General features: G+C 46.5%; 2 protein-coding genes across 4 annotated transcripts; one reads left to right on the top strand and one right to left on the bottom strand.

The window, feature by feature from the left end:
- The first annotated feature begins 546 nt into the window (after positions 1-546).
- On the top strand, positions 547-11,554 carry pisd (phosphatidylserine decarboxylase). 3 transcript variants are annotated; one of them, XM_044143896.1, is made up of 9 exons: positions 549-688; positions 5,194-5,237; positions 5,310-5,446; positions 7,531-7,665; positions 7,743-7,844; positions 8,040-8,163; positions 8,232-8,372; positions 8,441-8,601; positions 11,034-11,554. In XM_044143896.1, exons 1-9 carry the CDS (start codon positions 636-638, stop codon positions 11,271-11,273), a joined length of 1,137 nt encoding a protein of 378 aa, XP_043999831.1. In that variant the 5' UTR covers positions 549-635; the 3' UTR covers positions 11,274-11,554. The 3 variants fall into 3 exon arrangements, with proteins under 3 accessions (XP_043999830.1, XP_043999831.1, XP_043999832.1); XM_044143895.1 differs by having other exon boundaries at positions 547-688; positions 5,194-5,446; XM_044143897.1 differs by lacking the exons at positions 549-688; positions 5,194-5,237; positions 5,310-5,446 and adding exons at positions 6,169-6,429; positions 7,222-7,366.
- A 127-nt stretch (positions 11,555-11,681) lies between these two features.
- On the bottom strand, positions 11,682-13,822 carry rnf224 (ring finger protein 224). Its single transcript, XM_044143898.1, has 2 exons — positions 12,577-13,822; positions 11,682-12,326 (listed from the first exon to the last, which is right to left on the bottom strand). Exons 1-2 carry the CDS (start codon positions 12,796-12,798, stop codon positions 12,012-12,014), a joined length of 537 nt encoding a protein of 178 aa, XP_043999833.1. The 5' UTR covers positions 12,799-13,822; the 3' UTR covers positions 11,682-12,011.
- Positions 13,823-14,197: the final 375 nt, after the last annotated feature.

Below are 14,197 nucleotides of genomic sequence, written 5' to 3'. Positions count from 1 at the left end.
CCGACTACCTGCAGTTCTAACTGTGATTCTGATGTTCTGGGTTCAGATTATGTGTTCAGATTATGTTGTTCAGATTATGTTTCAGCAAGTGAAGCTGGAACCAGAACGGGTTCGGAGCCAGATTGGGTTTTATTCCAGCTGGTATATCAAGCTTCCCAACGGCTTCAGGTCCGTTTAATCATTTGAACTCTGGTTCTGATTTTCACTCGGTGTCAGGTGGTTCTGATGTACTGATGTTCTGTCAGAACTGTTGTGGGGGTTCTAAAAGGTTCTGGTTGAATCATATTGTCCAATCAGACTGGGCCGACCTCGCAAGAACAGAACCTTTCCGGTCCAGTTCACTAACCTGTTCTGACGACTCGCAGCCAGTTTTCCTGGAGGTTCTGGTCCTCAAGTCCGGTCCAGTTTCTGTTGACCTAATGTCATTTACTTTGCTACATATTTTTAGGTGGTTCTGATTCATTTAGGGTTCTGACGCGATCTGTTGTGAGACGGATCTATCTGGAGATCCATTTCCTCTCCTTTATCTAAAAATCTCCGATACCGCTAAGGAACAGCACTGCGCCTGCGCAACCCTCTTCAGAGGAAGAAGAAGAAGCCTGACGCAACATCTGCTGACGTCACATCCTACGAAGATGATGGCGGTGGCCACTGCGAGGTTATTGAGCGGAGCATCGAAGAAATGCAGGTAAATTCAGCTGGAACACCTGAGCTCTTTAAGCACACCAGGGGCGATTCTAGGATCTGACCTTTAGGGGTGCTGAGCCCCCAGCAGGGCTAAGACCCAGGGGAAGATATTCGTTGGTGTGTTTTCTAAATTTAACTGCTTATTTACATACATTCACAAACAAAATTAAGAGACATGTCGTCAGTAATTCACAGATTAAGAACAATGAACAATATTAATTTTACTCAAACATATACCTATATAGAGTAAAATCAGAGAAACTTTAAATTTTTTCCAGAGGTGTATAAACTCATTTTGAAACAGAATCTTTAGATTACATCATACCTGCCATCATCTGCTAACATTCTGTACTGTTCTTTAGTTTGACCTTATTTAAGTGACTCCAGAGAGATCTGGGAAATTAATTACAAAACACAACAGTCATTAATCAAACTTCAAAAAATACCAATAAAAGTAATTATCAAGGCTAAAGACCGGGATCAGACTAACCCATTATTTATCCAAATATTTTGTACATATACATTTTGTACTGAACTACAAAATACTCCTCAAATAAATAAAGCCAATGCTGTATGCAATTTCATTCATAAATATAGAAATAATTCTAAATTAATTATCTACTGCATTGCCCACTGCAAAAAATCACTAAGCATAATATTCTGTGTTGCAAATTGTCATCTGAATAAAGGCACTGATGATACAAATCTGACCCCTTGTAGCTGGTTATATATATATATATATATATATATATATATATATATATATATATATATATATATATATATATATATATATATATATATATATATATATATATATATATATATATATATATATATATATATTGGTCTTCACTCTTTTCTTTAGAGGTTGGTTCTAGACCAAATTTATCAAAGGGGCCAGTGCAGACTGTGTTTTTATGGAGTCACTTAAAAAAAGAATTAAACACAAACAGATTAATATTTCATCATTTAATAATGTGAACAAAGAGCCACTTGTGTCTCCAGAGATTCAGGTTGCAGATCTCTGATTTATTAGATGGAAAGTGTGATCCTATCACTATACAGCAGCTAAAAGGTTAGCACTATAATCTTTAATTCATCGTTAAAATAAAATTGTGAAGGTTTAAAAAACATCTACCACTGAATATTTAAAAGAAGACATTTATTTACTATATTTTCTTAAGAGCCCCTCTTGGCCCCTGTCTAGATCCGCCCCTGGCCTGCAGGTCTGGTGTGTTTTTATTTATCATGTTTTTTCTTCGGGGCTGCACAGTGGCGCAGTTGGTAGAGCTGTTGCCTTGCAGCAAGAAGGTCCTGGGTTCGATTCCCGGCCCGGGGTCTTACTGCATAGAGTTTGCATGTTCTCCCTGTGCATGGTGGGTTCTCTCCGGGTTCTCCGGTTTCCTCCCACAGTCCAAAAACATGACTGTCAGGTTAATTGGTCTCTCTTAGGCCTGTCGCGATAAACGAGAAATCGATAAATTAAAACTATCTACGTCATTTTAATTATCGCCATTATCGTCTCTTCCAGCCTTTTTCTCTTTCTGTTGATGACGCTAAATGAAAAAGGCTCAACTCCGGTGCTCTCCACTGACCCTCCCTTCCTCATTTCCTTAGTGTAATGCCCAGCGCACACTACACCATCTTAGTGCTGTCGGTCAATTGTCGGCCCATTTTCAAAATCTGAGACCACACATTAGCCGACAGAAATCCTAGGTAGAACGGTTCCAATGGCTGGCTACAAGTCCAGCTAACTAATTTTAAAACCAGGCATTAATCAATGCTTTACTACAATCTACCTGCAGTGCATGTGTCTCTAGTGTCAGCGTAACGTCCTGACTGAATGAAAATCATTAGAACCGATTTATGTCACGTTAACGAAGAACAGCTGAAAAGTTACCGGGGTCATCAACGTAGCGATTTCGCTCCAACTCCTCCCCTCGTCATTTCTATATTCTTTGTGCGAAATGTTTTATAAACATTAATGTTGTTTCCACATATCATCTCCAATGTCCGCTGGACTTCGTGTTGCGCCGTGTCAGCTGTTTGGGATTCCCCTCGTTAATTTCCCCTCAGAAAGCAGGAGCAGAATCCGGCTTTCTGATTGGCTACCTGTCACATTCAACAGGCTGCGTTAAGCTCCCAGTGGGGAAAACCCCTGATTTAGATCGGAGCGCCACAACGATCTACCGTAACACACCACACACTACAGGATGATCACAAGCCACAATCTTAGAACGATCAAAGTTCTGAGATTGTCATAAGGGGAAAATGTAGGTGTGAACTAACGTGTAGTGTGAACTATTGCATCAGGTGCCCTTTTGCAAATCTTGCATGTGCCCATCTTCTCTATTTAAATCTAATGATTACTGAAGGGCAATATGGTAAACAGACTTTATATTCTGAACTCTTTTGGTTGAATGCAGTATTTATTTATACTTTGGCTTTATGTTATTTCTTTTTTATTCAAGTACATTTTTGCTAATGGAGACTGAGAATCAATTTTATTTTTATTTTTGGTTGTTTTGTTTACTTTGTTTATCAGTTCCAGTGTTGGGTGTTCTTTTAAAAATAAAGTGCATCCACCTTTGGCAGGAAATCACATGCATTATTACGTCATTTCCATTAAATCAGTGTAAAAAGGTCTTCAAACAATACTATCGTCTATCGCAATAGTTTTTTGAGACAATTAATCGTTCAGCAAAATTTGCTATCGTGACAGGCCTAGTCTCTCTAAATTCTGAGTGTGTGTGTGAATGGTTGTGTGTTCTGTGTATCTCTGTGTTGCCCTGCGATAGACTGGTGACCTGTCCAGGGTGACCCTGTGACCCCGCCTCTCGCCCGGAACGTTAGCTGGAGAGGAACCAGCAACCCTCCTGACCCCATTAGGGACAAGGGTGAATAGAAAATGAATGGATGGATGGATGTTTTTTCTTCATTGATAGGAAGTCAGATTATCCAAATTGGTAAACCACGTTAATAAAATATTAGTGAAATAATACATTAAATGACCACTGAACAATTATTCATAAAATATAAAAACATTTCTGAATAAAACACACAGAAAGTAATATAATGTAGGAAATACTTATGTATTTACTGTTAATCTATTCATATGATTTGTTCTTTAAATGGCCACTTATTTTGGCTAATGCTATTATTTATTAAATATCATCCAAACTTAGGGACTATACCCGCTACAATGCAGCAACCGTTAGAACTGGGACTGATTGTTGCCAAGAGACTAATCCTGAGGGACTGGAGATCCTCTGTTCCCCCCTCATTCCGCCTTTGAGTGACGGACATGATGTCCATTATACAGATGGAAAGACTTCGCAAAGGCTCTAAAGACACTTTTTCATGCCACTGGAATCCCTTCCTGGAACACTTTTCACAGAACAGACTAAGTTGAACACCAAGTTAGACTCTCCCCTCTGTCTCACCTTAATGGCCGTATGCATTCCTATGTATATGACTTTGTATACATTTGTTGTGTGTGTACACCATTTGTCAACTGGAATGTTTTATGTATGACCTGTGTGTCTGGGCTTTATCTGTATGTTTTAAACCTTGAAAACTTAAAATAAAATTTATAAAAAAATATATATATATATATCATCCAAACTAAACATCCTAAGCAAAGAATCAAACCACAATAGTCAAGTAAAATCACAATGAGAAACTTAATCAATCATAACTAAATGTTCTGTACCATGTCAGCCTCAGGAGATGGTTGAGGATGATTTCTGGTTCTGAAGGTTCTGATTGGTCTGCAGTTCCTCTCCTCATCCATTCAGTCTGATATATAGTACACTGCGCCACGACGGACATTTTTTTTTTTTTTTGTCTTTCGATGTACACACTATCCATCCTCTCTGAAATTGTTCAGCTTATAATGCGCGTCTTTTCACTCACATCTGTATTTTTAAAAGCGTTTTTGCTTCTAAGGACATGGAATCGGGTCGAGGACGTTTTAAAAAGACGGGTTGATAGCAGCTGACCGCGGCTGCGCAGTGTCCGTCTCTAGGCAACTGTGACGTTCAGCGTTGGTCCGCAGCGTTCTGGGGTCCTTTAGCTCCTGCAACGACAATTTAGCTGACCTTAATATTTCCTGTGTTTTATTTTGGGCGTTATTGTTAAACTTTGTGTTGATGTGTGTATAATAGGCGTGTTTATCGGACAGTTATGTATCGGTTCAATACGATACATAAATAATAATGGAGGAAGTGGGTTGCGGTCTAAGAGAGAAATTCAAATGATTGACTTTAAATCAATCATTTAACGGGAGGCACATTTAACTTCCAAATATGGGACGACTCTGTATTTTACGGGATGAATGGCAATCCTATTCAGGGGTACAGTTTTAGTACCCCTGAATAGGATTAGTATAGATACAGTTTTAGGGGTAATAAAACTGTATCGTAGCACCATGTGACCATTGTTTGGGGTCATGTGACCATCCTTTGAGCTCACGTGAGACGTTATGCGCTGTGTGTGTTTCAGGGCGCCGTCGCCACGCTGCAGCCAGAGCCGCAGCCTGAGCAGTGGTGAGTCCCTGCAGGAGGTAAATGATGATGACATCAGATCTGTCAGCCAACCAGCTTCTTCTGTCTTTGCAGGTCTCCGCCCACTGCACCGACCCCGGCCGGTTACGCTGCTCATCGTTACTGGAGGCTGTTACCTTGGTTACCACCAGTACAAAAGGCGGGTCCAACCGGATGAAGAGGCTACACCCCATTTAGCCACGCCTACTCAGGTAAGACACACATTAGAGGGCGGAGCTAGTTCAGTTGCATTGTCCCACTGAGATCTATAGCAGAGTGGGTGGAGCTTATGCCTTCTAAATGTAAAGAGGGCGTGGCCTAATGATGGGAGTGGTAAATCCCCTGCCAGAAGGTCTCAAACGTTTTTAATGTCACTTCGTCTTTTCATTTTGTCTTGCGCAGTTGGATTGGTTCTGACCCAGTTCTGAAGCTGGGTCCGGTTTATTCAGAGACCTGAGACATTATTGGGCAGGTTACCATGGCAACATTAAGGTCACAGCAGCAGAAGCATGTGTTTGTAAACACTTGATTCAGACACTGGAGCAGTTACCATGGTAACCCCACCTTCACTTCCTGCTCTAGCAGCGGACCCGGTCCTGTTTCGGACTGCAGGTGAACCTGTAGGTGTGCCTCCTCAGAACCGACCAATCAGCAGCCAACTTTGTTTCTGAGCACGTGCAGAACCGCTTATGTAACAGGGCAAGTTTAACCAATCCTGTGGAGCCAAGTCAGTGACATCACTCAGGTGGATGACCTCACTCTAATTGGTTCTCTGGGTGAAAGGTGAAGGTGATGTCACACAGTCCTGCTACCTCTCCTTATAGCCAGCCTGCCTCCTGATTGGTCAGATAACCTGCTGTGATTGGTCAATCAGTAACCAGGCATTACAGCAGCAGGCTGTGATTGGTCAGCTCCCAGCTGATAGTTGATCAGCGTATTGATCAGCAGAGTGATGACTCATCCGTCTGAAGGACCAATCGTGGGCATCGATCCGGATTTTTCCATCACACCACGGACTCTGACCCGTGTGCTATTAATAACAGCGGCGTGGCAGAGTGGGCGGAGCCTAGCCGCCTTAACCCCAACCGCCTCCTCCTCTTCTCCTTTTCCTCTGCTGCCTCTGCGGCTCAGCCTCACTCGCTATGTGCCGCCGGCCTGCTCAGCTCCCGGCGCCGGCCCGACCTGCGCGCTCATGGTGAGGTTCTGCAGGCCTCCGCACCGCGGCCCGCTGCGGCAGGTGAGGCGGCGGCGGGGTGAGGGCGGCGGCGGGGGAGGGGGCGGAAGGAGTGGAGCTGTTGGACCTTTCAGGTGGGGGAGAGGAATCCTTCAGAACCGGACCGGCCCTGACCTCTGACCTGTAGCTGCTGCCTGCCTCTGATCCAATCCAGCTGCACCTTGAGGTCCACTCCGGCTACCATAGAACCTGGCTCAGGCGCCAGAACCAGAACCTGTAATCATTTCTTTACTCCAGAAACCTACTGATCCGACCTGGATCAGGAATCGGGTCAGGAACCAGATCCGCTCTGCCAGCAGAACTGTTACGATAAGTCTGGGAGAGCCGTCAGCGATTCTGGACCCGACCTGGAGAAAGAGAGAGATTATCAGGAGATGAAACCAGATTAGAGCAGATTACAGGTTGCCATGGAGATGGCCTCTGATCCTCTGGAAGCCTGCTGACCCAGTTATCCAGCCACTGGCCCAGTTCTACTGGTTCTGGATGGGTCCCTGCTTCAGAGAACCTCAGCTGGTCCAGCTAGAACCAGAACCAAGCTGGACCTGGAGGTGGGGGCTAGTTAACTAGCTGCCTAATCTCCTGTGCTGACCTTTGACCCTCCTGATGCTCCGCCCCCTCGTTCTCGCCACCGCTCATTGAAGCCCTGCACTCTACACCTGTTTCTGACTGGTTTAGTTTTCAGATTGTTGTCTTCCTGTCAGCTGACCATCGTGTCTCCGCCCCTTTTCTTTATGCTCCGCCCCTTCCTGTCAGGCTCCGGGTGCCTCGTTTGGCTCTGCGTCACCGTCTGAGCGCGCTCAGTAGTGGTGTCTGTCGCCCTGCCCCCTGGCACCGCCGGCCAATTGCTTTCCTCGGCTTCTTCCTGTCTGTCAATGCCCTGCGGCCGCTGGCCAATCGGGTAAGAGCAGCTCTGACAGGGCTTCTGATTGGATGATGAGAAAAAGGGAGGAGCGCGACCACATACGTACACCCTGTTGTGTTTCCTCCTGCTGCTCTATGACCCGAGGGAACTGGAACTGGCCCAGTGCCCAGTGATGCTGTAGTTTCTGTTTGGACCCACAGGTGGCGCTTTACCGGACCTTCCCGACCCGCTTCGTGTCCCGGGCCTGGGGCCGGCTGAACGGACTGGACCTACCCACCTGGCTCCGAAAACCCATCTACTCCCTCTACATCTGGACATTCGGGGTCAACATGCAGGTCTTGACAAGAACCAGAACCAGAACCAGAACGGTACTGGCTCCTCTGACGATGTTGTTCCTCTGTCTGTCCACCAGGAGGCAGCAGTGGAGGACCTGCATCACTATAAGAACCTGGGCGAGTTCTTCCGCCGCCGCCTCAAACCCGCAGTCCGACCCGTCTGTGCCGTTTCCTGCCTGGTAAGCTTCTCCCACCGGAACCAGAACCAGAACCTTACAGCCACTCTCTGACGGGACAGGCACATTGATTTGGGTTTTCATCTGAACCGCTTCAGTGTGGAAGGAAGAACCAGCAGAACTCTTTGGCTCTGGTACCGTCGGGACACCAGCTGGTTCTAGTTCTGTTGGGTCACTGGGTTCTGGCTCTGTTTGCAGACATCGCCGGCTGACGGCAGGATCCTCCATTTTGGGCGGGTCCAGAACTCGCAAGTGGAGCAGGTGAAGGGCGTGACCTACAGCCTGGAGAACTTCCTGGGACCGCCCAGCAGGCAGAGCCCGGGTGAGCGGCGCCGACCCACCCGAACTCCAGTTCCAGTTTGGGTACTGACCTGTGCGGTTCCGTTTCAGACCCGGCGTCCTTCCAGGACCGGCTGCTGTCGTCTCCGGATCGCGCCCTGTTCCACGTGGTCGTCTACCTGGCACCGGGCGACTACCACTGCTTTCATTCGCCGGCCGACTGGAGGGTGGAGCTGCGTCGCCACTTCCCAGGTAAGTGTTGGCACGGCGACGAGCGGGCCGTCACCGTGCCGGCATTCACTGCTCCATGTCACCGCCAGGCTCGCTGATGTCGGTGAATCCGGGCGTGGCGCGTTGGGTCAAGGAACTGTTCTGCCTCAACGAGCGCGTGGTGCTGAGTGGCCAATGGCGGCACGGCTTCTTCTCCCTCACGGCGGTGGGTGCCACCAACGTGGGCTCCATCAGGGTCTACTTTGACCAGGTCAGTCCGGGCCCACCGGAACCCCGATGGGTCCCACTGAAGGATCAGAGAGAAGAACCATTTCCTACTGGAGGCGGGCTCTTGGCAAGCAGCGGCCAATCAGAACGCTACAAGCGCCATGTTTAGTTCAGAAGATTGAGGAGTAAAACAGCAAAAAGAGGAAAAAGTGTCAGATCAGAACCAGAACCGCAGCAAACAGCTGAGTCCAGGAACTTTATCCGTGCCTCGGATCTTAAATGTGCGTTCACTCCAGCCCAGTTTAATCTGCTTTAATCCAACTCCAGGGCCGGTCCGTTTCAGGTGTGAATGCTGATAAACCAGAACAGACTAAATTCACTAAACGCGTTTTTTGTGCGTTTAGTGAACTCACAAAAAAATCCAGAGGTCTGAAGCCGTGCGTACTCTTGTTGCCGGGATATAAATCTTTATTCTAAACACAGAAATCATGAACACAAGTTACATTTACAGATTCCAGATCATTTCACAGAGCGGGCGGCCGCAGCTGGACCGGTACCGGTACCGGTACTGGTACCTGCTGTAAGTTCTGCTCAGAGCTCCAGGATGATCAGTCTGGATGAATCTAAACGCTGATAAACCAGCAGATCAATCTGATCAATCTGATCTCTGATCAATGGCTCCATGTTCTCCTCAGGTAGCGGCTCACCTGGATGCAGCTACTGATGGACCTGTGATTGTCTCCACACCTGATCAATAATCAAACTGTCTGATCAGCCCTGGTTTCTCTTTAGGGACAATAAATAGATTCATTCAGACCAGGAGTTTCATCTTTATGAGACTCAAACTGAGCAACATGATTGTTGACGTTGGACTGAGGTTTTCACATCCTTTATTTCTATTTTCTGTATTTTCTGTTGGCTTATTGTCTGAGGATAAACGGGTTCAGTTTCATCGTTTAAACGATAAAATATTAAAATCATAAACCCTGGGGTTTGATGCTTCCTGCTCTAAATAACTGAATCAGATTTCAGTGGATTTATGAGTTTTGACTCTTTTTAGTTTGTTATTGTCCACAGAAAAAGTTAGCATTATTGCTGCATGTAACATATATTTTTTACATGAATATTAAAATGACTGAGTGAATTAATGAAATCAGAAAAATTCTTGGATTCGACTGTTGGAGGGAGTGGTAATTAGTAAAACACACAGACAACAAAATAGTGCAAAACTAGTGAAATGTATTGATATTTACAATATATACAGACAAGCTGTTCAAACTGGTTCTTGTTTTTTCCCTTTATCCAAGGGAAAAACCAGTTTAACCAGTTCAGTTCCTTGATGTAGGTGAGATAAATGATGAATAATAGATCCAGTTGTTTTCAGTCCAGTAGCTCCTAACAGATGGGGAGGAATCGACAGGATGTGATGTTTCTCTTGATTTGCTGTGTGGTTTAGCTCTGGTCCACTTGGCAGCAGACGATCTGGATCTGGAACAAGAACCTGGATCTGGATCTGAATCTGGATCTGGAACAAGAACCTGGATCTGGATCTGGATCTGGATCTGGATCTGAATCTGAATCTGGATCTGAATCTGGAACAAGAACCTGGATCTGGATCTGGATCTGAATCTGAATCTGGATCTGAATCTGGATCTGGATCTGGATCTGAATCTGGATCTGGATCTGGATCTGGAACAGGAACCTGGATCTGGATCTGAATCTGGATCTGGAACAAGAACCTGGATCTGGATCTGAATCTGGATCTGGAACAAGAACCTGGATCTGGATCTGGATCTGAATCTGAATCTGGATCTGAATCTGGATCTGGATCTGGATCTGAATCTGGATCTGGATCTGGATCTGGATCTGGAACAGGAACCTGGCCTGTGTAAACAGGCCCAGTTGATCAACCCTGGGTTTTATCAATACATGTACATGTTCTTTCTTCTCATCCCTGAGTTTATATTATTTCAATTTAAATGCTTCATCAAGATGGTAAAACATCAGATCAGGTTAGCTTACATCGACTGAGCCCAAACAAGAACCAGGAGCTAGCGCTAGCATGCTAGCTTCCAAACAAAACAATAACACTCAGCAGTTCCCACTTCTCAAACCGTGTAATCAGTAAAACGTTGTTGGACGGCGTCTTCTACCTACGCTGGTGATCAACAGCCATGTAAGACGCTGACGTTCAGCTGGTCATGTGACCCTACAACCAGAACTTAAGGAAAGGAGGATTTTATTTTAAAATAAATCTTTAAATTAATAAAAGGGAATCTAACAGAAATGGAAGAAATTACTCTGGTTATATGCATATTTTCACGCCAGAGAAAAAGTGTACATATATTTTCACAAACTTTGACCAAACTAAATTTTTCTACATGCCAATTCGTGTGTAAAATGTGGCGTCACACATTTTTTGTGCCGCTTTAGAGGTGAGGCCCCTGGTCTGACCCGGTCTCTTTCCTTCCTCAGGAGCTGCGGACCAACTCTCCTCGCTACAGCAAAGGTTCGTTCCAGGACCGCAGTTACGTTGCCACGAGCAACCAGGTGAAGGCCACCGAAGGGGGCGTGGCCTTGCGTAAAGGCGAGCCTGTGGGTGAGTTCAACCTGGGCTCCACCATCGTCCTGCTATTCGAGGCGCCGACAGACTTCACCTTTGACCTGCAGCCAGGACAGCGAATCAGGATGGGGGAACCCCTCGGCAGCCTCTGATTGGCCAAAGGCCAGAGGCTGCAGCGCAGTGTTATTGGCTTCAGGCTCTGAGGGCAGAGCTTTGTGCAGGATGGACAAGAAGACACGGACTCAAACTTCCAGAGTGCTTTGTGCCTAAGCTCTGTCTGCTCTACACTGCCGACGTCGCCCGTAACAGGGCTTTCTGATTGGTAGAAAGCACTGTGACATCATCAGTGAGGTCCTGATTGGCTGAGAGCCATAAACTGTCAGTTTGTTTATTTTGTAAATTATGTGTAAAGAATAAATTTCTACTTTGAGCAGCTTTGGGTTTGAATCTGGAAGAGAAAAACCTTTTATGTTTGCTCACAGAGGCAATCTGTGGGTCCAATCTGGGTCCAGTTTGGTTCCAATTTGGGTCCAGCCAGGGTCCAGTTTGGGCAATGAACTAGTGATGGAGCACCAGGATGTTCTGACTGATCAACTGGACCTCAGAGTGAATCCAGTTTTGATCAGATCTGCTTTTTTGTGTCTCCATGGTAACAAAGGATTTATGAAACAACCTGCAGGTGAGATCAGTGAGATCAAAGACCCAAAACTTTAAAGCTTTTATTTGATGTTTCTGAACATGAAACATTTCAAAGCTCTGATTATTGTTCACAGTGACCCGGACCCGACCCGGTTCTGACTCAGAACTAATCCGGAACCAGGAAATCAAGAATGCACATCAGAATTGGACCTCTTCCAGGGCCGGGTCGGTTCCGGTCCGGTCTGTTAGCCTCATCCGGGGCAGCAGAACCAGCAGCAGCGCCAGCAGGACGGCGCTGGGCAACAGTCGCCGTAGCGATGGAAGCGCGGCTCCGCCAGGCCGCCGTGCCGCCAGCCGTCGTCGGTAACCTCCTTCCCCAGCCAAAGCTTCCCGTCGCCCGATGAAGCCCCGCCCCCGGGAGCGGAGTTTCGGGAGGAAGAGGAGCAGGAGACGAAGGTCTGCTGGGCCTTCACCGCCAGGAAGGACGCCAGGTCCAGGTCCAGACCGGCGGCACCGCCGCGCGGCCGTGGCGTGTTCTGCCGACACTGAGGACACGGGATCCACGCCTGAGGAAGAGGAGGAGGAAGAGGAGCGCCTTTAGGGTAGACCCGACTGCTGATGTCACGTCCTGTGAGGAAGTTCAGACCGGTCCTCTAGTGACCTTTGACCCTGTCAGGTTCCCAACAGAACTCATGACGTCAGTGAAGATACAGCACTTCAGAACCCAAGCTCCGGACCAAAACCAGAACCAGAACCTGGACCCTGTCAGGGTTAGGAAACAGCCCTCCTGCTGACCTCTTGACCTCTTGACCTCACCTGCTCGTTGATCACCGTGTCGAGTCTCTTCAGACACGCCTGGCAGAAGGCGTGGCCACAGTGGAGTCGCCGTGGCAACCGCGTCAGCAAGTCGTAGCTGCCGAAACACACGATGCACACCAGGTCCGGCCTCCTGCCCGACATCGCCGTCTCCATGGCAACAGAGGAGCAGGGAGGGGGGTGCAGGGGATCATCATCCTCCTCTTCATCTTCATGAATCATCTTCCCTGTCAGGATCAGATTTATTCAAACATTTCAGCAGAAAGTTTTTACAACATGAATCTAGAAAACAAATCAACAAAAATATCAAAATGCTTATGAATGATTCATTTATGGATTAAAGGAGATCAGGGTTTTGGCTGTTTTTCAGTTTTCTGGAAGTTTGTTCCAGATTTGTGGTGCATAGAAGCTGAATGCTGCTTCCCCATGTTTGGTTCTGCTTCTGATGCAGAGCAGAATCAGAACCAGAACCAGCAGGTTGATCCAGCAGCAGATCTTTAATCCGTCCAGTGATTTATAAACTAGCAGCAGAACCGGGTGGTTTAGAGCCAGATGATGTAGAACCGGATGATGTCTCTATGCTTTTAGTTCTAATCAGAACTCCAGCTGCAGCGCTCTGGTTCTGAATCTCAGTCTGCTCCAGGAATCCTCATTTCTCCACTGGGATTTCCTACAACCAGACGCCACCTTTAATGGGATCAATAACATGTGAAGCATAGAGTGGCTTCACATGCTCATCTCCATGGTTACAGCTGGACGGTGAGGAGGAAGAGCAGAACTTCTGTGAAAGAGAGTTTTGTGACAGCAGCAGATAAATTAACAAATAAATGATCAGACGTGATATTCCACGTCCCAAGAGCTTCTGCAACAGATGATCAGACCACCAGGGCCCCCTCCCTCGGCTGCCACCAATCACACATTGCACCCGACCCCTTTGGCCCCTCCTATGGGTGGTGGGCCCATGGGAGGGGGGGGCCCATGTTTCCTCTTCAGGCTGAACCCGGCTCCATGGGTTAAAGCCCGGCCACCAGACGCTCGCCATTGTGCCCCCCCTCCAGGCCTGGCTCCAGAGTGGGGCCCCGGTGACCCACGTCCGGGCGAGGGAACACCAAGTCCAATGTTGTTGTCCATCATAGGGTCTTCGGGCTGCACTTTGTCTGGTCCCTCACCTGGACCTGTCTGCCTTAGTGACCCCACCAGGGGCATGAAGCCCCAGACAGCAGAGCTCCCAGGATCATTGGGCCCTCAAACCCTCCACCATGATTATAATAATATAATATGTCTTCCTTAATAATATTATATCTCTTCTTTTATAATATTTATGATATTATTATAAATATTATTATAATATAATATGTCTTCTTTAATAATATAATATCGCTTCGTTTATAATATTTATAATATTATAAAAGACGGCGTATCTGAAAAGAAATATAGTAATACGTACCTTTACTTTCTTTCATATTTCTTTCTCTGAATCTTGCATCTGGTCCCATAGAAATGAATACTATTTTCTTTGACTCCCCCTAGTGGTCTGGAGCACTTCCGTTTTCAACACTTTTTGTTTGCTGCATTTCATTCGGGGGTGTCTTTTTTTTTTTGTTTGCATGTTTTCTCTTTT

The sequence above is a fragment of the Gambusia affinis genome, linkage group LG17 (assembly GCF_019740435.1).
Source record: "Gambusia affinis linkage group LG17, SWU_Gaff_1.0, whole genome shotgun sequence".
In the NCBI taxonomy this organism is placed as follows: domain Eukaryota; kingdom Metazoa; phylum Chordata; class Actinopteri; order Cyprinodontiformes; family Poeciliidae; genus Gambusia; species Gambusia affinis.
Note: the sequence above shows the minus strand (reverse complement) of the source record. Positions and strands in the feature narration are given on the sequence as shown.